This window comes from Dicentrarchus labrax, unplaced genomic scaffold (assembly GCF_905237075.1).
Source record: "Dicentrarchus labrax unplaced genomic scaffold, dlabrax2021, whole genome shotgun sequence".
Lineage (NCBI taxonomy): Eukaryota > Metazoa > Chordata > Actinopteri > Moronidae > Dicentrarchus > Dicentrarchus labrax.
Window position 1 is genome coordinate 9015241 of NW_026136711.1, and position 21942 is coordinate 9037182.

The following is a 21942-nucleotide window of genomic DNA, read 5'->3' on the forward strand; positions in this document are numbered from 1 at the left end:
CTCTTGCACTTGGAAAGGGAATGTGAAGCAAATGCGTTACGATCTGCAACTACATACCACTAAATCCTACTCACTCATTAACTCTTATTACATTTATATCTGTTTTTCCACCTTAATTCTATTTTATCCTGCCAGATTTTATTATTATGAGCTCTGTCCCGACAGATTTCAGAAGATGCCAATATGACCTTGGCTGTGAATAAGTTGGACTGGGCAGTTTCAGCCACCGCACACTTGTGTGTACATGTTAATACTAGCCTCCTCATTGTTATTTTGACTCCAAGGCCTCCATGGCGGCCAGCTGGAGTGCCAGTGTCTGCAGTGTCTCCCTTCTCTCAGTCTTCCTTGAGAATGTGAGCAGGCGCGTGGCATTGAGAGTCAGCAGCCCATTCCTGCTCTCATAGCACAAAGACAAGCATGTGGCACTTGACAGCGATGCCCGATGAGCGACGCACGCCACCACAAGCCACAGCAGCCCTGCCTTTTAAGATGCAGCCGAGGGGTCCCTGCCCTGAAAGGTGACACCCCGGCCTGTGCCACCGAGGCTCCTTGCGTCTTTTCTTTCCCCCCACTTGCGGACTCTTGTCTGTCCTCGGCTGCTAATTTCCATCACACTTTCTCCTCTGAGCAGGGGGACAAGCCTGTGTTATATGTTATTAATACTATTGTTAACTGCACACTCAAGGCTGGCCTCTCTGACTCAACTCATCATGTTACAGGTATATTGTGCACAACAGAGAAATTGCCAATCCTGCTTTATATAATACCATCTATAAATATCAGAGGGAATACCTTGGCCAATTATGGTTAGATGCAGGCTGCTATGACGGCAACACACTTTCTTCTTGGCCAAAAAGCTGGAGGTGTGCTTTGACTCTGGTGTTTCCTGAGAATAAAGAAGGATTTTCTAGAATCTAAATCTAAAAATTCGAGCCAATATGTAAGAGACAAATGCCTGATCAGGAGTGAATGCTGATTTTTTTCATTTAATTTATTTTGGCCCAGAGTTCACTTTAACAGACATTTATCAAAATGCTGATCCAGTGTCTGTTGTAAGGTTTGATATGGCACAGCACCCTCTAGAGGACAACACCTGGGAATTGTTTTGGACCTGTATTCATCAACTACTAATAGTGACATTTCCTTCATTTTTATTCCTACTTGCAAACTTAAGAATAACAATTATTTATTCCATCTCTAACTAATTAAAAAAATACTAAGAATCCTAAATGACTACACTAAAAAGACAGAAGTGGGCACACATGAATCATTTGATTTGAACATTTGATCGAATGTAACACCATTTATTTTTCTTTTCATTTGCATTTATCAACAATTTCCTTATTAATACGTATTCATATTATATTTATTATTGTACTAACTCTACATGTGAATTGCCAGGGGAGATATGGATTCCATACAAATAAAATGAACTTTTTAAAGGAGTGTAAGGATTTTTTGGGGGAATGAACAGTGGGGCAGATGTAGTGTAATCTGATTTATCATGCAATCACTTGAAAGCTGCTCACTCGCTCCTTGAGGTTCCTTCTATGTAAGTGAAAGTAATAGAGAAATAAAATAGAGAGTAGAGAAACCAGTGTTATCCACATGCTCGCAACAAGCACTGGGCATGTCAGGCAGATGGGAGCTGGGCCATAAAGGGCCCTGAAAGCCACAAAAGTGTAAATACATGCAGAGAATATATGCAGATGCAGATTATATCAAAACTTTAAAAAAGGCTCCGGGCCCAGAAACAGTGCACAAATCACAATAGTGGCAGCATCGTGGGTGAAAGGGAGCCATAATAAAATATTGTTTCTCATGAGGCCACCTGGTGGGTTGATCTGATCATGGCTGAAAAAAATAATTTCAGGCAACATATTAAAAGCTGCACAAATACCCCAAATATAAATATTTGTATATGTGTAATAATAATACATTAAATTAAAATAAACTGAACTGTTCTTAAATGTACTAATAAGGCTGTACCAGGGCCCTCACTAGTCAAAACTATGTATTGGAACCACCTTGCATGAGAACCTCTGTAAATTTCACAGAAAAAGACTATATTTTTCATTTTCATTACACTTTTTAGAGTACACTACAAGTGAATGTCACAGGCTTAAGAATGATTTAACAATGCTTATTGCCATTCTGCCGTTTTTTTTATTGCCGTTATCATAAATAGCAGCAAGAAGACATTGACAGTGGTTTGTGGCTTTGATGGCGGATTTGGAGCTTTATGGCACAAATGGTAGGCTATTTATGGCCTGTGCGCCATGACAACAAACGCTGGCTGCGGTGGGTTGATACAGTACAACCACAGAGATTACTTCTGATATCAGTGCTTGCTCGTGAATACATTTTTCAATTGTCAGCTTGCCAAATGAAATGTCTGCAGGAGCACACCTGTATATTGTTTGTGGAGCAACAAGTAAGTGCAGTAATGGCCTCCCACCTGCAGGGGCGCTCTTTCACATCACGCGACCCCCTTTATCACAACTGGCAGCGCACGCGGAAGGAGACCCGCCATTGAAGCAACCTCACAACGTGAGCGTTTCGTTAAAGTGCACTGCATTACACGGGTGCAATTTTTTTCCTTTTATACCTACTGCTGGTATTTTGTTGGAGGGATGGCGTACAGAGGACAAGGACAGAAGGTCCAGAAGGTTATGGTGCAGCCCATTGTATCCTTTGTGTTCATGTACGAGAGCCGCGGTTCAATGCTTGCTACAACAACTTAGCAGCTAGGCTAATCTTTTCTGTTAGCTGGCTAGCCATTCATTTCCCCATTCACACGGGTGTGAAGAAGGGAAGAGCTTTGCATAGATATATGGTATAATGGCATATTACGAACTGGGTATTGTGTATTTATGTACAACAAAAAATTACGTCTGTTTGATTGAAGTGCATTTAACGGACTTAACTACCGCGCTAAACTAGTAACGTAATTCTGGTATTCTGCATTGTGGCGCTAAAGGAGCGTCCAGGGTCTACGTAACGTTACGTTACAACTTGAATTACTTACTTAGTGAGTTTGATGTAAAGTGGATGAAATATGCTTATCACGAAAATTGAGTTGTACTTTACCTTGGTGTATAGCGTACAAAGTCTTTAACGCGACCAGGCGACATTATATGTGCACTAACCCTCTACGTGAACATATTCAGTTTATATATATGTGTGTGTGTGTGTGTGTGTGTGTGTGTGTGTGTGCGCGCTTTTGAAAAAGTGAATTTCCTTGACTCCATGTATCAGAACCTTATTTTCAGGTATCTACAAAACGTAAGTATTGAATGAAACATTTCTCTAACGTTCCTTCTGACACGTTTTGTGTGATGCATGAAGGAAATGGATCCTGATCTCTTGTTCCCTCTCCTCATTCCCAGCGCTCACGGATCCAGGTCTGGTTGTATGAACAGGTGAACATGCGGATAGAGGGCTGCATCATTGTGAGTAATCTTTTGCTCTTTATTTCTGTTTTATTTAACTAGAATTATTTTTTTTAAGTAGTACAATGTTTGATGTCTTTGATTTCTCCCGGTCATTTAATTAACATACTCTGTGGCGAATGGGCAGTGTGGAGTAGTCGGTGGTGAAGAACAGTAAGTATGCTGAAAGGTGCAGATTCTGAGAACATATCCACACTAAAGCTGTTAAATCTGAGGTGAACAACAAGCACACTAAAAGTCTTTTTTTTTTCTTTATCCGCATTGAGATGCTAAAACAAAAGAACTTATTGTTTGGATTTGAGCCCCACCTTTTTATAGTAGTTATTGCTGCACTGAGATTAAATTGCTATTTTATTATTTTTGAATTTCCCCTATCAATAAAGGAACATCATATGCTTTTAAGTTTCCAGACCTGTATAAATCGAGTCAGTGACAAGGGGAATGAGTTGAGGCAGCAGAAAGTTTGTCACACATCCTCTGACTGTCTAAGCGGTTATGTTTTCATTTTGTAAAAGTCCATGCTAAAAACCAGCCTGACATTTTTGGATTCATCCACACTGAAGGCACCTTTGGGAGCTCCATAATGGGACAGTTCTCTCTGCATTGATTTCATTTATTTATTTTTGTATTTTCTTTGGGACACTTGTAATTTGAGAAATAACAACAATGCATATTTTTTTAACATTAAATATACTGTACAGTGTGAGCAAGATGCAGGGGCAAGCTGATTTGACTAAAAGATTACTAAAGAATTTATAAATATAAGCTTCACATGGGACCGGAGGACAGGAATGCATAGGGCAAGGTATCAGACTTACGAGCGTCGATACTCAGTATCAAAACATATCTTGTCATTCGATATCAAAGGAGTAACACTTGTCATGCTGATGTTACACGTTTTAGGGGCGTGCAGGAAAAACACTGTTTATGCCCCTTACTTTTTGCTTGAGCAACTTATGTGCACCAGCAACTAAGTGAACTTTGTGAAGCTTGTCAGCTAGCCAGTGCAGCTAACTTGCATCTGCTTGTCACGGAGTCTGTTCACCCCCATCATCTGATGGGATTGAAACCGCGGCGTGCCCTCTCCTAGCCAAAGTGGGGTCAGAGACTGTTTCTGAAGGCATTGGGTTGCTTACAGACCAACAGGTAAAAGGAGAGAAACACACCGAAAGTTGACAGTGTATATCTTTAGCACAGAGTCAGTAAGAGGTCTCACTCTGCTCTGTTTCTCAGTACCATAAACATCCCCCACACAATCATCCCTTTGGATTAGACTAGATGCATTGCTTCCATACTGTTAATTAATGTTCCTTCTGACAGTTATTTATAGTTTTTATATAGTCCAATCAGTTTCTTAATTTTAGTCCGGTTATCCAGGTTGAGTAACGTGCACAGTGCAAACCTTTTCAACAGCTTCCTCCCTATGAACCCAGTAATTGTACCGTAATGTAAGCTGTATTCTCTTTTCGAAAAAATATCATCCAGGAACCGGTGTTGAAGTCAGGATGGGTTTTAAAAAATATATCTTGAGCAGCTGCTAATTCTTGTAAGGCGTTGCTATTCTGGTTGGGCTTTGATAACATTTCATCCAATCTGAATCCAGTGTTAAATCAGTTGACTTATTCAGATTTCAGTGCTAAAGCTTATCAAATCCCAAAGTGAATTAATTTAGGTTCACTGTTAGACTTACGTACACCTCAAAAGATTGAGCTGAAATCTGTAGTGGTAATTAATGGTGAAACTTGAAAATGAGAGATTGAGCTCAAGTCCTTTTTATAAGACTTTTGTGTGTGAAAGATGCCCATTAAATGTAGTAAAAGAAATGTTCATAATAACACTCTATGAAGTGTTGATGTGTCTGGCACATTGAAACAGCAGTAGTTAACTTTGGCACACCTTATTTTTCACACGCAGCTTTATCCTAATACGCGGTTGTCCTGATTAAAGTGCATCTACTGTGAACAGTTTTGGTTCAATGTCTTGAAGGTCTGGAAATGATTAATTTTAATCATGTTTTCAAAGTTAGGAATATGCTTGAGTTTGAATATAATCTTTTAATATTTAAAATGAAATGATCCTCATTATTGTCGAGTTCACTCGTCATTCATAGCTAAAGTCTCTATTTATCCCTTTTCAAAGCAAGCCTTAAAGTGTAACTACACCATTCAATTCTGCCAGCTCTGTCCCTCTCAGCAATCACAGGGTAATCATGGTGAAAACATGCAATCAATGTTAGTATGAACCGCTGCTAAAATACAGTGACAATATACATTGATTGCTGAGGGTACAAAGGAATTCTGTAAACTTGCAATTGCATTTATAGCCACAATCTAGATGTGATTTTAAAGGCTTTGAGACAATTTGTCAGCCAAAAATATTATTTACATGCCATAAAACTGCATGCTGCATTATTTGACTGAAAATAATTTACTCAAGTTTGAAGCCTTTTTGAACCTTTTGAGCTCCATATTTTAGCCAGGATCTGTTGGCTCCTGTCACTGACCCCCATGACTTTTCCCCTTTTGTCTACATCTCTAATAACGTGGAATACAAATGTCTACTATGGCAAAACATAGATATTGTTTGGAAGCGGCATATACAACTAAGCTGCTTTTATTTTATTTGCAGGCATCACAATTAGTTCGTCACATTAGTCTCAGCCAATTCATACTTTGCACATGACGTCACAACTACTATCTGGTGGGCAGGAACATCGTTCTCCAGCAACGAAACCCTTACTTAGTTACTTTGCATACATACTATGGTACAGTTATTACTACTACATTAACGTTACAACCTAACAGATTGCTAACAGGATTAAAGGCATTTTGCTGCCCCAGCTGCTCTTGTCTGTTGTCTGATGCTATGTGGAGTGTATGAGCAGGTAGGCTACAATGTTTGACATCCTGTTAGCCATACATGACACAGCCTAGTTGGCATAAGGTTTTTTTTTAAACTAACGTTACTTATCAAGCTGTCATTCGTCGGCAGGCAGGGTGCACATATTCAGATGAAGACTTCATCACACAACGGAACAGATGTCACTTTGTGTATAGCTACAAACATGCAAACGTTAGCGGGTAACATTAGCTAGCTAACTAGTAACACTCACGTTTGCTTTGATTATGAAGATATTCCTGTTTTTCACCTCCCATACGACAGCGTTGTTAACCCATCCACTCTTGAAAAAAAGATATCTATCCGTACTTGTATGGCAGTTTTGGGGCATTGATTATACTAATGATCAAATCTCACAAATGTGCAACCTCGTTAGGAACAGGCCGCATTCATTCTGTTGAAACGAGCCATTTATTAGGAGTTTTTGCAGTGGGTGAATCCGGTAAAAGCAAAACTAACTGAAGAATATATTAGGATGAGAATATGAATGTTCCTAAATGGGGCCCATTGAAACTAATGTTCGACTCGCTGTTCCCTCCTTGTCTTAGGGTTTTGATGAGTACATGAACCTGGTTCTAGATGATGCTGAGGAAGTCCACATGAAGACTAAGAACAGGAAGCCGCTGGGTAAGGGCACCCTAAATTTGGACACTTTGCAGCTTTGCTTAGCAGTGATTTGTACACATGGATATCAGCACATGACCCCTTTCTCACAGACGATGGCAGCTCACACTGCAGCATACTTATTTCATTTTTGGCAGTGTATGGATGCCAGTACGTTGTGTGGATTGCCTTTACACCTACCTAAGATCCACACACAAAGTGAAACCAGATTAACTTTGGATGTGGTCAGGCAGATCTGATCACATTCCGATCACAACGCATTTACACCTTGCATTATGATTTGTTTTTCCCTGTAAGGACAACGTGTCCGGATACAGGTCACATTTTAATAGCGGGTGTAAATGGGGTGTTAGGGACCTCAGTTATGATGCTGCACAAATGGACCTTTTTCACCGCAGACACAAACACACCTGAACTGTGAGGGGAATGGCTAGTGGTGAGAAACCAAGCATGCTCCTGATCCGACACATACTGTCACTAGATTCCCTGTCATTTGTAGCCATCTTGATTAGGACTCAATCCTTTGTCCAAAAGTGAACTGACACTTTGTATCTCTTTCCATCCATCATCTTACTCTTCTGATCCACCTCCACTTGGGTTTCTCTCTCTTTCTTCCTCTGTCTCCCAGGGAGGATCATGTTGAAAGGAGACAACATTACCTTGCTGCAGAGTGTGTCCAGCTAGGACAATGGATGCCTACAAATCTTACCTTTCCTAGAAAGAAATATTTTCCCTTTGTTTTGTTTTTGCAAATGATGTTGAGTATGTTTGTGTTTATATAACATGAATATTGTAATTGTTTCTTTCTACCACATGTTTCCATTTTGAGAATAAAGTTTTTTTTTTTTCCTTAGCTGATGTCTGTGTATTTTAACTTCCACTAAATGTTTGTAACCCTCACTTGTTGCATGAGTATTTAGGTCATTGGGCTGCAGTGCCATCTAGTGGCAGACAACATTATTGCCATGTACTTATGTAGGTCAAACTCACAGCTCCTATAAAGCCTAACAGGACTGAGTACATTGTGTTTTGTAATGTGACCATTTCTTATAATGTTCTATTCAATGCTGTGAAACATGGAAATGATAATGTACGTAAAAGGGTTACAAACACTGGATGAAGCATGCAAACAAATTTAGTCAAATGCAACAAAACGTATGGAGCACGATCCAAGCACATGTCCAGATTGTTCATTCTCTATACAGGCTACCAATATAAGCTTGAAGAAACATTCGTTTAACTGGATTGACATAGATACAGGGACAAATCCCTTTAATGTAATGTCTCATACAAAGTGGGTGAAACATTCTTAACTGTGTTATCAAATACTTTATTTATAAACAGCGTTTTATTCAGTTCATTTTCAGAAATCGAAATTCAGTTTTCAGAGTACCATTAATCACATATGTTCTTCAATATGGAAACAGCTACCTACCTGTTTAAGTAGTCATGCTGCTTGTTATGTTTTTGGTATTAGTTTGAGAAAAGTAGCCTGCTTGTCGCTAAATTGATTAACGTAATTACGTAGTGGTTCACTACGCACGCAGCGTGTCCCTGTTCTATTGACTGGGAAGCCCCTAGCGCGGAGCTGCCAACGCCCGGCGTAAAGACACAAACAGAGTATACGGTACGGAAAAAAAGATATTTTGTATTATTGGGATAGAACTGTGGTTGATTTTAGTTTGAATGTGTTCAGCATAATATATACTACACGTCTGTGGTACATGGGTTTTAATTGTCAAACTAAATATCTGATTTTGCAACAGCATCCGCTAAGATTAGCTCAGCCTGTTAGCTAGCTAGCAAGCCAGTTGGGGAGGACAGTAAACGTTAGTCTGTAACATTAGACCGGCTGGTAAATAAACATCTTAGGACTGTGTACAACCACATTTTACAGCGAAATTGTTGGTGATTTTAGTGTCGGTAGATTTGACGCCTCTTCGCCTTTAACTAAAGCCCGTTAGCAAAAGATAAAGTAGTTAACTACTAGCTAGGGGTTAGCTGGTTCACGACCTGAATAAAGAGGCGTAACAAACGCCAGGTTCTGTTTTTATTAATGAAAGCAGTCTCTCGGACTGTGTTTGGACAGCGCAGTGTTTGAGTGCTACGATAAAGCTTCACAACAATAGCTTGGGTCAAAATAGAGGCAGCTAAGTTAGTACATTTAACGTTAGTTTAAACAGCCGGCAGGAAATTAGGCCAGATTGAGGCCGGGGATGTGGCCGGAATACAGCAGCTAAGGCTAATACATCCAGGCTAACAGTAGTTAGCTGGTAGGGGAAGCCATCTCTCCGATGTGATCTTGAAATGTTTTTGTTATTAATTAGCGATAATTAGGCATACAGGCTGACGGTAACAATTTCTGCCATTGCTTGTGGTCGCATATGTGGACATGTCATAAGCTGCGAGGACTCTAATGCAATAGACAGCCAATGTTTGGACAAGTCGTCATAGATTTGATGTCGATGTCAAAAGAAAATGCTTGTGATCGATCTCTTTGACTTGAGGTCTGGCTGTGTCACGTTTCAAACGGCCAGATGTCCGAGGATTTTACCCATCAAGCCTGTGCTTGAGCCCTTCATTGAGTCTTTGTTTGAGATGAAGTTGGAAGGAAGCTGTGGCCAATCTTTGAGGATGTGTTGCTAAATCCGATGTAATGCCAGTCGTAACCTCGCAGACGTGAAGCTGTGCGGATGCAGTAATGCTTGGCTCTGTGGTTGGTAGAAGCATTCCGCTTTCAACAGAAATGCACAATGCTCAGGTCTAGATGTAGTGCCTGACATACAGTTCATTTAAATTAGGGGCTTTGTGTTACAGATAAACTGCCACATTGAACTGAATTTCAGCTGCTTTCACTACCAGTCTTTAAGCTGGTCTGCCCTCAGAATGCTTGCTGGCCTACAAACACAAATGCGTGGATTAAGTCTGGCAGCATTATTGCAGCCGCAGCCCATGGCCAACGGCTTACTGCAGTGTTTAGCTTAGAGTTTGTAAGTATTTGATTCCTCCTATTTGAAGACATTTTTGACAGTCACATTGTTCCATGAAAATCATATTGGCCCTGCGGGGCAGTATCATACTTCAGTTCATACACTGTTGTATTGGATGTAACAGTGATCACCATGCAGTGAAACTAGCTGGTCTTTTACTAGCCAAAGTGGTAAAAGGATTCCTCCAGACAATGGCAGGGTTTCCCCTTGCTCAACAGTTGGTTGAGTTGGTGCCTGAGCCACAGGCTTCTTTGATTTTGTGTGTTGGAAAATCACCTAAATACCCAACCCAGTAACAACACTTATTGTGGCTGCTTGATGTAAAATGTAAAAGCCTGAACTATGAGCCCAACTTATGCACATGTTTATAACACATACACCAAAGTATGCTCCACAGTAGGAACACTTGGCTAATTGTCCAGGTAGCAGTGACCACAGTTTAGAAGACACTGTGAGGTGTAGGAAAGCAACACCTAACCTGAAAACACAAAGCCAGCACTGGTTATATACAGCGGAGGCTTTCAAGTTTAATTTTCAACTAAAAGTCACCAATTATTTTGTTATTTAAATACTTTGATTAAGATTTAATTACTGGGCTTTCAAATTGTCAAACAAACCGATTATGGCACCCAAAGTGTTCTGTTGGATCATTATGATTGTATCACAAGGTGTTGGGTGATTCAAATTCCTCTTTTAGACATGCACTTCTTTCTGTAAATGTGCAATTTAACATGTTGGTGTTTCCTTCCTCATGTGAGCCCATTTATCAAATTGCCAGACATGTCACCCAAGATTTTAAAATTCCATTTATTCCAGCTGCTCACAGGTTGCAGTCCTTGTAATTGCTAACATCACCTATCGGTGAGAAGTTTATCCATTCAGGTGTTATAAACCTGTAGAATTCACTTGTACAGCTGCAGGTACAAACATTTGCAGTTGCCTTGCAGGCGGCGCAACTGGGAATTAAACTCTTGTCTCTGTGGAGTGAGACAGGATTGTTATCCTGCACTGCTCATGAAAATGTATCATAGCCGGTACAGGGTTCTCGAGGCGACTATTAGTGAGGGTAAGGACCAATCAGACTGCAAAGTGACATCCGCAGCATCCTCCACTTGTCCTGCAAAGGCCTCATTATAATCACACATCAGTCAGGTTTGGAACATAGTCAACTATGAAATTGAACCATAACAGCTTAATGTTTAGAAGCAAACACAAACCTCACCGTTACAGACAGTTGAAACAGCAATATTACCCATTCAGTGTCTGAGGAGGACCAATTACCCATTATAGGCACATGGAGGGTGTTATTTTTTGGATTTAATGTACTGAGCTTGTCTTAACTTATTATTCTAGCCTGTTGTGCAATGGATGGTTTAATTGATTTTTTTCTAGTGGCATGCTCTAACCTTTTCACATCTGTGTTTTGCCTTAGCTGCACAGTACTTTCTGCAGTTGGGATAACGTCTCTTGAGCCATTAAGAAACTGGCCTTTAGGCAAGGTTGCGAGCTGCTGAGTCTGTGCCTGCACGAGTGTGATCTATTAGTAGGCTACTACCAGAAGCAGATGTACTGTAATGTATTCTCCCACAACAACATCGTGGTCAGGAAAGCGTTGTATTTGCTGGTGTAGCTTGATAAAGTATTATATTTACCCTGTGGCTAAAAGGTTTTGTATGGCCATTATAGGTTAATAGTCGGCACTGTAAGGTATGGACCAAATCATATTGGTATTAAAATTTGCATTAGCAGTACTGGGGAATTGTTTCAACAGCGAGCGCTAGTTTGATTACATTGAAGTAAGACCTTTTAAGTATAAAGAGTTGCATAGAGTATGGGTAAGAAATTCCACTTCCAGCTCCCTGCAGGTGGATATTGGGACAAATCAGATGAATCTATCGCAGGACAACACACTCATGTTGACCAGATCAAAATTGAAGCTTCATTCAGTGACCGTGTAATCAGCCTTACATCTCCGACTGTGTTTTAGCTGAACTTAACATTCTGTTGAATGCAGTATAAAGGCCTTACATAATTGCAGCCTTTTTTGCAAATGGGTAGTATGTTTAAGAAATCGGTACAGTTGTTTTCCATGTGTTTCTGCAGGACATCCACCTGTGTTCTGTTCTTTTGTTGAACCGTGTTCACACTGTAACATTTTGGTGCCTGCAGTTTTGTCCCCCCTGCTTCTCTCAATGACACCCCCACCCCCACACAGTGGTGCAGAGCTCTGCAGTGGCTCAGCGCTGACATACTGTAACTTGTAGAGGAGAAACAGGGGAACACTGTGGTCCACATACTATATACCACATGCTGTCTCTAAATGCACATCAAGATGCACCACATTGTAACAGACACAGATTCAAGGTCAACATTTACTATTTCGCTCACGGTATGGGCCTTTTTATTGATGACATTTTGACATGTCACAGTAGGAAAAGCTCTGTTGTGAATAATACAGTTTTACCTAATGATTATTTACATTTTAGATTTATCTATTTATCTTTATTTATTTTCTTGATTAATTGTTTGGTCTATAAAATGACAGTTAAAAGTAAAAAGTGCCCATTAAAATGATGTTGGCTCACTGAAAAGGCTCTGCTACACTAAATGGAACTGAACCCGAGGACAGCTATTCAGTCCTGCTAGCTACTAGGTTTGGGCGATTGGACAAATGTATCGGCTGTCGGCAATGGACTGAGTCAGTAGCCAGTGTAGCTCCTGGTATGATTTGGCGCTGTTCAATTGAGTTTCCCAACGGGGCTTTTTAGGTTTACTTGCTATAATTACCTCACGGTTGTAGTTTAAATTTTTCACTTGACAGGTGGCCTACATTTAATTTTCAGTCAGTAATAGTGACAATGTGTGACTCCAGTCCGTCACGCAGTGCATTCAGTGCAGCAGCTCCACAGGCGACCTTTAGTGACCACATTGCTGTTCTGATTTTGAAACTGATTGCTTGGCCTTAGGTTCACATTTTGTTTTGGTGGAGTATGTCTGTATGACTTGCACAGGCAATTTTGCCTTTTGCCTTACGTGTTTAATAGAATTGTCACTGGTTCAGATGATCCGCTGCCTAGTTGAGAGGTGAGATTTGAATCCCAAACTGATAGGGGATGCAGATATTGTTGACCATACTCTGGTCTTATGCAGACCAGTTGTTGTGGTATTTGTTGCTTTGTGGTGTGGTTTGTTATTTGTATTCTTTCTATGTCTGGTATTGATGCTAAAAATTGAAAAGAAAAAAACATGAAATGAATGTTTTTTTCACTGCAAACAGGCGTTCATTCTGATAATTGATCCAGCTAAGAGGCCACCCACTCATCTAATAGTTCTGGCTGTCTTTGTCAATACTTCACAGTATGTTCCCTTTGTTCTTGTTATTTGTTAGTGTTCTACTTGGTGTTGCCCAGCAGTCTGAGCACTGCCCACTCTTTCAGTAAGCCCAAAACAATCCCACTCCATCTTTGCACTTGTGTTATGCTGCCTGTTGAATATCAGTGGAAGATCATATGATCTGTTGTTCCTTGACACCTCTGAGGAGTCTGCCGCCAAAACACTCTCAATGATATGCTAGCACAGCTACAAAATGTGTAATGTGTCATTTGTTCCCCAAATGAGTGTCAAGCTGTTTGATCACAGACTTCCAGTTATTAATCATATCTGGACAGGGTTATCTCCCCCTAAACATCCCCATGTCAAGTAGGTAATGGCATTCTTTTAGGTCAGGCTCCAGTTTACAGTTTATGTTGGAATGTGCTTTTACCAACAGTTTGCCATTGGCATGTAATGAAAATCGAGCTTTTGAGCTTTTTGTTGAGCTTTTCAAGGTCTCCCCCTGAGAATTGTTTTGTCTCAGCCCCACGCTTTTTTCTTCTACTGTGTCCTGCTGACACAAAATGTCTGCGGTGTACAATACAGTACAAATTTCTCTACAAAGTTTGTTTTCATGTGAACATTCAATTAGTCAAAGGTGTGAATTCCGAATGCCACAGAGGATGAGTACTCTACACACACAAGTTTTTACCTTTGCATGTGTTGACGTTCAGGGCCATCCATTAATGAAGTCTCCTTTCTATTTGTTTTGTTTTTCTGTTGCAGATCTTGAATGAGTAGCGAAGACTGTAAAACACAGCTATGCAGACCATCAAGTGTGTTGTAGTTGGGGACGGTGCTGTGGGTAAAACCTGCCTGCTCATCTCTTACACCACAAACAAGTTTCCCTCTGAATATGTACCTACGGTAAGTGTGTGGACGCCTGACAGACAGGACTTCAACTTATGTAAATGTATTTCTGGTCTAGCTGTTAGTCACCACATGCTGACAGATGTTGACAGATGCTGTTAATTCCCATGCGACCTAAAATGTCCCTCCTTTGTAAGTGCGTTTGTAGTTGTGATAAAGTTACTTCAGAGTTAGTTGATTTCAGTGTTTATATGATTCTGGCTACCATCTATATTAGCTTGCTGCACAATTTACTTACATTTAAGATCCATATGGGAGTTTGTATAACTAAATACTGTATCAGTATTCTAGCAGTTCAGAACAGAAATGTGTGGTGTGTGGTGTGTGTGTGTGTGTGTGTGTGTGTGTGTGTGTGTGTGTGTGTGTGAAGTTTGGAAAGTGACTGTTTTTGGTTAGATACACCTTATAATGAAATATCAATTAAATAATAATTACAGTCTTATTAACCTAATTACAGGCCATGTAGTTGTACATGTAGACTATAGAATCAAAAGTCTTTGTGCCATTCAGAAAGCTCTCATAGTGAGTCTGTTGTTAATTCAGGTTAGCCCAGCCTTTTTAGCTAGCATCCCTGATAAACCTCCCAGATCAGCCGCTGTTCTGGACCATCACACTTCTTCAAATGGAGTACAAGAAATCTGCCCTATTTTCTCTGCTGTACTTTAAAAGTACCAAAGCATGGTCGACCAATCAGTGTTGGTCTGCTGCTGTATGATCGAGTTCCTTTCTGAATGCAGCTCCCTGCAGTCTGGAGCTGTATCAGCAGAACCTGATGAATGAAGCTATCGTCTAATATTGACACACAATAACCGTCAGCCTCTTAAATGCATATTTGAATATGTTTGCCATATTTGTCAAACTCTAACATGTATGACTGACTATTGTCTTTGGTCTTTGTGTTGTAGGTGTTTGATAACTATGCTGTAACTGTAATGATCGGAGGCGAGCCCTACACTCTGGGCTTGTTTGATACAGCAGGTATGTGTTTCTTAGTCCGGCACTTGTTTCATTTTTTAGTAAGTCATTGTTATTACATACATTTTGTACTTTGAAGTGTTTTTATGACGTTAAATAGAAATGATGGGAAAAGTTGCGAGCTTTCTTCCACCACATACCATCCACAAGTTAACTTTTGTTAACGTAGGGTGTGTGTTTTATTTTGGACTGAGGTCTTGGTGCTTTGCCTCATTCTGCCAAACACAGATTTCCCTCTTTGTCCAATGTACCAGTACTAACCTGTAACGCCATAGCCTGACTGTGCGAGTTAAACATGTTTGTGTGCCGTTTCTCCAGGTCAGGAAGACTACGACAGGTTACGACCTCTGAGTTACCCCCAGACAGATGTCTTCCTCGTCTGTTTCTCCGTCGTGTCCCCCTCCTCCTTTGAAAATGTCAAAGAAAAGGCAAGTCTAGTCCTTACTTTTTTTCTTGCCACTGGTCTTTTGACAGGTTACTACATTACCTGACCTTTCTTATACCAGTTGCTGCAGAGTGTATGAGCTGATCAGTGACCAATCAGTACTTACATTCTTATTGAATTCCCACTTGGATTTGTGTCTCTCTGTGCTGACTGTTGCTACACCCTGTGTTTGTGTATCCAGTGGGTTCCAGAGATCACTCACCACTGTCCAAAGACCCCTTTCCTGCTAGTTGGGACTCAGATTGACTTGCGGGATGACCCATCTACTATAGAGAAGCTGGCCAAGAACAAGCAGAAGCCCATCACCCCGGAGACAGCCGAGAAGCTGGCGAGAGACCTCAAGGCTGTGAAATATGTGGAGTGCTCAGCCCTTACGCAGGTAATATATGCACTCTCACATGTATACACTGCCGGACACACATGATTCACATCTCAATGGCAAGCACTAAGAAAAAGGAGGAAAGAGGAACATGTCCATATTCCCCCTGGCCTGTGCACGCTGTGGTTGGCGAGTTTTGCTCTGCATGGTTTGGTTTCGGTGATTGGTCTAACTCATGAGCTCAGTGGTGTTGCTAATTGTAAATCATCAGATGTTTCCCGTATGGCTTAGAAACCTTGCTTCAGACTGTAGTGTGTATCCTGCTTACATTTAACAGCCTGCCTTTGGCGATATAAGGCAGGTGAAAGGAGCAGTTTAGGCAGTTTTATATGTAGAGTGTAGGGTAACCAGATGTCCTAAAAGTAAAAAACAAAAAGTCCTGAAAAAGTTGAGATATACCCAAACCCTGAGCTGATGGAAACAGATAGTATGAATAATGTGAACAAAAACGCAAGCTATCTATATGCTGTGAGACTCGACATGACTTAAGGCAAAAATGCGAGGGAGACCTGACTTGGTGACACAGTAATAGTGAAAACTGCTGCACTGAACATATTTTGGAGCGCTGCTAAATTGTCATGAATAATGAATAACATAACAGAGATTTGCGCAACAAGCTGCTGCTGTCACCAGAATGAAGAAGACTCTAAATTCAAATGAGATGCTGTGAATGTTGTCTGTATTTTGGGAGAAGAGCTGTGGTTGTGAGAGGACCCTCTTCATTAGCGTGTCTGGCAAATTTTTTTATTTGACTATTTCAGTTTTAATTAAATGCTATTATTGGAAATGGTGAAGTAGACGGCATGAATGAATTCAGTATTAGATATACCGTTGTAGTAGTCAGTACGTCTGTTGGATTGTCTTAATAAATCAGTCAGTGCTTTTATGAGTTTATCAGCTCGATGGAGTCCCGACTGCTTGTGTCTGCATTGGTGCGTCCCTGAGGAGGGAACATGACTCAGAGGAGAACCGATGAGCTTGGCCTCAGAGAACAATAGTGTTGATGGAGCTGAGGTGTAGCTCCCCCCCCCCCCCCGCTCCTTCCTTCCTTCCCCCTCTCTCCCCAGCACAACTGTTGCATAGCTGCTGATGTCATTTCCTGTTTCCTGTCGGGGATCTCAGCAGTCGGTCCACACCTCACTTTCAGCTCACTGTTGAGCGACTGCGCTTTCTCTCCGCAGTCAGAGTCCATCTCAACTCTATCGCACGTCGCGCTTCATCTTCGCATGTCCTTCACACATGAAAATCTCATCCCTTCTTTCTGTTTCACGCAGACCTGTTCCTTCCTTGTTCTGCCATGTTCCTCTTATCCTCCTCCTCCTCCTCCCATCTTTCTCTTTCTGTGTTTGCTGTGCTAATTGTGCTGTTGTTCTCTTCCCTCTCCTGTCACTGTAGCGAGGGCTGAAGAATGTATTTGACGAAGCTATCCTAGCTGCCCTAGAGCCACCTGAGACGCAGAGAAAGAGGAAATGCTGTATATTTTAAACTCTCTCTGTGCCGCTGCTCTCATCTCCTCCTCTGGTTGCCATCATTCACTGCATTCTTCATTCCTTTACCCCGTCTCATTCCTTTCCTCTCTTTCTATCTCTTTACATTTGCTGCTTTTAACATCTAGACCAATCTCATTCTCAGCCATCGAACTAACCAATCCACCAGTCAGCTACCAACCTAACTCCCAACCCAAACTACTACTCTGTATTGAGAGTGCATTGCAACTAATCTTTGTTACATGGCCTGATTCACTGACTCAAGGCCTCTCTGAACTTCAATGACTTTACTGGTTGTTGCCTTTTCTAACCTCTAACCGCTGACACTTGGTGTGGTTGGTGTGTTAATGTACTTCATATCTTACTCCTGGAGTGGAGTATGTCAGCTTTACACCACAAATCTTGCTCCACACCGCTGTATCATTCCTAGTCTGCCTACTTCGGCCCGGCGCTCATTAAGCTGGCCCCTGGCCAACAGTAGAGCGCTATCTTACAGAGGATGTGGGATGCAATTTGGGATTCCATTGTTTTTAGTTAGTCACTCCCACTGTCCTGTAGTAGTAGTTCATGTGGGGAGGGGCTGGACTAAAGCGAGGGCGGTGGCTTCACATGGCTCCACACTGAGATTGATCTCAACACTAAACAGAAACTTCCATTTCTAATGCTAATGTATTTTTTGTACTACTGTTGATGTCTGATTAAACAGAACTTGTCATGTCGGGGGTTTAAGTACTACAGTCATATATAGGGAGTGTTGGGCCATTTTAACAACATGATTTCCTGTTGGGCATCCTGGTGGTTCTCTGATTGATCTGGTTCATAGCTAAGCTACACTTGATGTTTCGTAAAGTAGTCTTCTGTAAAATACTTTCTGACTTGTTTGGCCCAACTTTCCCTATATATGACACTGATGTCCTGCTGTCTTTGAAGTCCAGATAATTTAAAAAAAGGAAGCTATAATTGTGTGAAATGACCTGTGAAATTAATTAATAAAGAACACATGAACTTGCTCTCCTCTCTCTGGCTCCCTTCTTTTCTCTGCGCTTTGTCAGAGAAGAATTTAGCGGGTTAGTGGACTGAGTTAAGCAGCGGCGAGGGGCTTACTGGTTGTCTGCAAAGTGCCGGTCACTTCACATGACCAAGCTTGTGCTCCGGGACAAATACAAAGAGAACACCAAACATTCTCCTCTGAGGCTGAGGGTTGAGCTGTCCTCTCGTAGTGAGTCAGCCAGCAGTTTTAATCCGACGAGCAGAGCCGGTGAAATTAAAAGAAGAACAGGCGGTGTGGAATGAAAATGCTCAGGTTCCATTTCCGTTTTTGTGTTTTGCGTCAGGGGTTATGCTCTCTTTTTTCCTCCACTTTCTTGTTTGACTTGCCTTTGATTTCAGCCTTCACACTTCGGCTGCACTTTGCACACAGAAAACGCATGTGATTTTTGTGTTGTTGACACTTATACCCTAATCTGACTCTCACAACTAACTGAAATACCCACATTCATAGGAAAACAGAATTTTCTTAATTTGTTGTTGTTTTTTTGGTCTCCTACAGCACGCTCACATTCCACGATTTCTTATGACCACTAAATGATGTTAAATCCTGCTTTTGTTTGCACCCAGTTATTTTTCCTCTGTTTAAGCTGTTTATATTGTGTTTTCCCTCTACCTTTTTTCCTTTGACCTGTGTGTGTTTGAGTGCCCCCCCCCCATTGAGCTGTATGTTTGTGTGTTTGTGTTCACAGAAAGGCCTAAAGAATGTGTTTGATGAGGCGATATTGGCTGCATTGGAACCCCCAGAGCCCAAGAAGAAACGCAAATGTGTGCTGCTATGAGAGGCTCCTCCCTTTTCAAAGCGCACACACCTAACACATGCATCCATCTTAAATAAACACACACACGCACACGCACGCACACACACACACACAAACACACGCAAACACAAGCCCCCCGCCCCAGCTCCCCAATCCCTTTTCCTTTGCTCTGCTAAGGCTGGTTGACAGCATTGTCCTCCACAGGGAAGACTAGAAAGAAAACAGCCTACCAAGTTCCAGATAATTGTCTGCAATAATAAGAAGCTTCACCCCATAAGTCTGAGTTTTTGGGACAAAAGATCAACCTAACCCCGGCAAACAGGCCGCTGTGGGCTCCGGGGCAGGGTGGCGTGGCCTCGGACGGGGACGCAGACACCGTGCTTACGTACAAGTAGAGTTCATTCTGTCGAGCGTCTGATAGATTGATTTTGACTCGGCCGGTGCCGTGGCCCTAATCAACTTTTAGATGCCCAGCCATTTAGTTGTCCTCAGCCAGTGTAAAGGTTTTGTGGATATAAGCCCCGCCCCCAAGCCCATCCCGGCTGCCTGATTGGCGGCTGCCCGCGCTGACGGACCCGCCCCCTCTGTTGACGAGCACACGTGATCCCCTACGTTCTCTCTCAGCACTACCAGAAGAAATGCTAACAGAGTAGTGTTGTTTTGTTTTTGTTTGCCAACACCCCCCTTTTCTCCACAAACACACGATGACACGTCTGAGATATTTATTCCATGTTCCACATAGACGCGCTCTTAACCACTAAGGAAACTGTGCAGGTCTCACGGGACTCGGTAAGGCTAAATCTCCACACAACTCTCACCGGGGAAATTGAACTAGTCAATATTGCCACCTAGTATCCAGTCCTCTCAGTGTGGACTTTTCTCAGTGCAGAGTCGCAGTCCGTTTGGAGTGTGGTAATCACTTGAAGAGCTAAAGGCATCCAGTAGTAACGGGTCCGCTAGTCGACCACAGGAATTGGCCTTTTAGAAGCAGGGAACTTAAACAGTGTTAGCGGAACAAGCGGTGTGTTCTTTTATGCGTTGCCAGGGACCAAGGGAGGGTAAAGCAGGATCCGGTTGTTAACATCGTCATCACCGTACACTTAGAGCGGGTCCAACAGAGACGTCCGTGTGAAACAAATGTTCCCACTGGCAGCCAAATCTAAAGATCCATTTTTAGAAAACTGATCAATGAACATGAATTTCCACCAGAATTCTGTGCCAGGTCAGAATTTGGTGCCTTCCCGTAGTGTGTTTTTATCCAGGCTGTGTGTCTGAGGTGTGAAGGGCTGTCCGCTCTGTTGGACCCACTCAAACTGTACGGTGCTGCATGTAGCTGAGCCTTGGTCTCTGTTCTAAATGATAGATTTAACAGATGTAATTATAATGTAAGCTGGCACACAATGTTGATGTAGGCTCCAGGTGTTTTTACCAAAATCTTTTTTTTGTTTCTTTTTGTTTATTTCTGTTTGTGTTTTATTTTTTATTTTATATATATAAATATATAAAAAAAAAAGGTTACTTTCACTCCTTTTACATTTAGGGGTCGGAACTCATCTGAACTCTTACCTGCCAGTTTATTTACCAAGATAACCAAAAGATTGGTTTAGTTGAATAAAAACCTCCAATGGCAGAGAGACTGTTTAGTAATTTGGTAATTCTTGTGATTGGTTGGTTCTTGTTTTTCTTAACTGGTGGCTTAGAGTTGGGTTGATATCCAGTCCAAGTCAGTATAATTATTATAACCTGTTGTTGTTTTGGTGCAAAACCAAATGCTTTGTCTAAAGTCTTTGTTCTTTGTATATGCATTCTTTTCAAAAATATTAAACTTATACCTTAATTGCCTTTACCACTTTTCCCTTGCCATTATTTTTTTAATTGTGACAATAGAATAACCCACTTACCAAATATAATAATTTCTTTGACTGTGGAAAGTTATCTCTGTTTCTTTCAATATTTTAGTGGTTTAAAGGGAGAAGTAATTGCTTTTTCATCCTCCAGCAAAACAGCCGCTCAACCAGTTTTCAAAGGTACAGCCTTCATATTTGTGGACCTAACTCAAAGTGGCTTACATGCTATGTGCATACATATATATTTATCAGGTTATATAAGTGTGATTGACCCTGTGCAAGCTATATTTAGGATCACTGCATCCAGTTCTCTACTGCCAAGCTGTTCCTGTTCAATCACAGCTGGATGAGCCTGTAGTGGCGTGATTAGCCAGCAGGAGGTAGTGTCCACCCAAACATTAACACCCTTGACTTTTGTAACATTGAAGCTGATAGAAAGTAGACAAACTCCACTGAAGTGTATTTATTTCTTCTTTATAAACAGATACATGGATATTGATATTGCTTGCTCTGTCTGCATGGTGCAGGTGCATAAGGCCCACAGTATGAGGATTTTAAAAGTTTAAAAAGCAAAAATAAAATGCATTAAATATGTGGAAAGAAATCAACTTGAAGGAATATAGAATCAGAATCACATTAAACAGGTCTACAGAGTTCCAAACATACCAACAAGTTTGAAGTTGTCAATTTTTGGTTCTTCAAAGCTGCTTTATATTCATCTGGGACTGTTGCAGGATGCATTGTGAATTCTTGTTGCTTCACACATAATAATAGTTAGGTCCCAGTTAAGGTATG

The 21942-nt window shown here is 41.3% G+C and overlaps 2 protein-coding genes across 3 annotated transcripts; both read left to right on the forward strand.

The window, feature by feature from the left end:
* The first annotated feature begins 2504 nt into the window (after positions 1-2504).
* On the forward strand, positions 2505-7827 carry snrpe (small nuclear ribonucleoprotein polypeptide E). Its single transcript, XM_051416226.1, has 5 exons — positions 2505-2687; positions 3259-3285; positions 3390-3452; positions 6899-6977; positions 7603-7827. The coding sequence occupies exons 1-5, from the start codon at positions 2634-2636 to the stop codon at positions 7656-7658; spliced, it is 279 nt and encodes a 92-aa protein (XP_051272186.1). The 5' UTR covers positions 2505-2633; the 3' UTR covers positions 7659-7827.
* Positions 7828-8494: 667 nt separating this feature from the next.
* On the forward strand, positions 8495-21146 carry LOC127372483 (cell division control protein 42 homolog). Of its 2 annotated transcripts, none has more exons than XM_051416223.1 (6): positions 8495-8601; positions 14063-14203; positions 15112-15184; positions 15500-15609; positions 15808-16005; positions 19232-21146. In XM_051416223.1, the coding sequence occupies exons 2-6, from the start codon at positions 14099-14101 to the stop codon at positions 19319-19321; spliced, it is 576 nt and encodes a 191-aa protein (XP_051272183.1). In that variant the 5' UTR covers positions 8495-8601; positions 14063-14098; the 3' UTR covers positions 19322-21146. The 2 variants fall into 2 exon arrangements, with proteins under 2 accessions (XP_051272183.1, XP_051272184.1); XM_051416224.1 differs by lacking the exon at positions 19232-21146 and adding an exon at positions 17401-18502.
* Positions 21147-21942: the final 796 nt, after the last annotated feature.

What these genes read in the sequence shown, in the direction of transcription:
- snrpe (XM_051416226.1), top strand. Translation starts at nt 2,634, where the DNA reads ATGGCGTACAGAGGACAAGGACAGAAGGTCCAGAAGGTTATGGTGCAG. An exon ending in AGGTTATGGTGCAGCCCATT is followed by an intron (nt 2,688 to 3,258) that starts GTATCCTTTGTG and finishes TCCATGTATCAG; the next exon opens with AACCTTATTTTCAGGTATCT. An exon ending in TTTTCAGGTATCTACAAAAC is followed by an intron (nt 3,286 to 3,389) that starts GTAAGTATTGAA and finishes CCTCATTCCCAG; the next exon opens with CGCTCACGGATCCAGGTCTG.
- LOC127372483 (XM_051416223.1), top strand. Translation starts at nt 14,099, where the DNA reads ATGCAGACCATCAAGTGTGTTGTAGTTGGGGACGGTGCTGTGGGTAAA. An exon ending in GGGCTTGTTTGATACAGCAG is followed by an intron (nt 15,185 to 15,499) that starts GTATGTGTTTCT and finishes CCGTTTCTCCAG; the next exon opens with GTCAGGAAGACTACGACAGG. An exon ending in TTGAAAATGTCAAAGAAAAG is followed by an intron (nt 15,610 to 15,807) that starts GCAAGTCTAGTC and finishes TTGTGTATCCAG; the next exon opens with TGGGTTCCAGAGATCACTCA.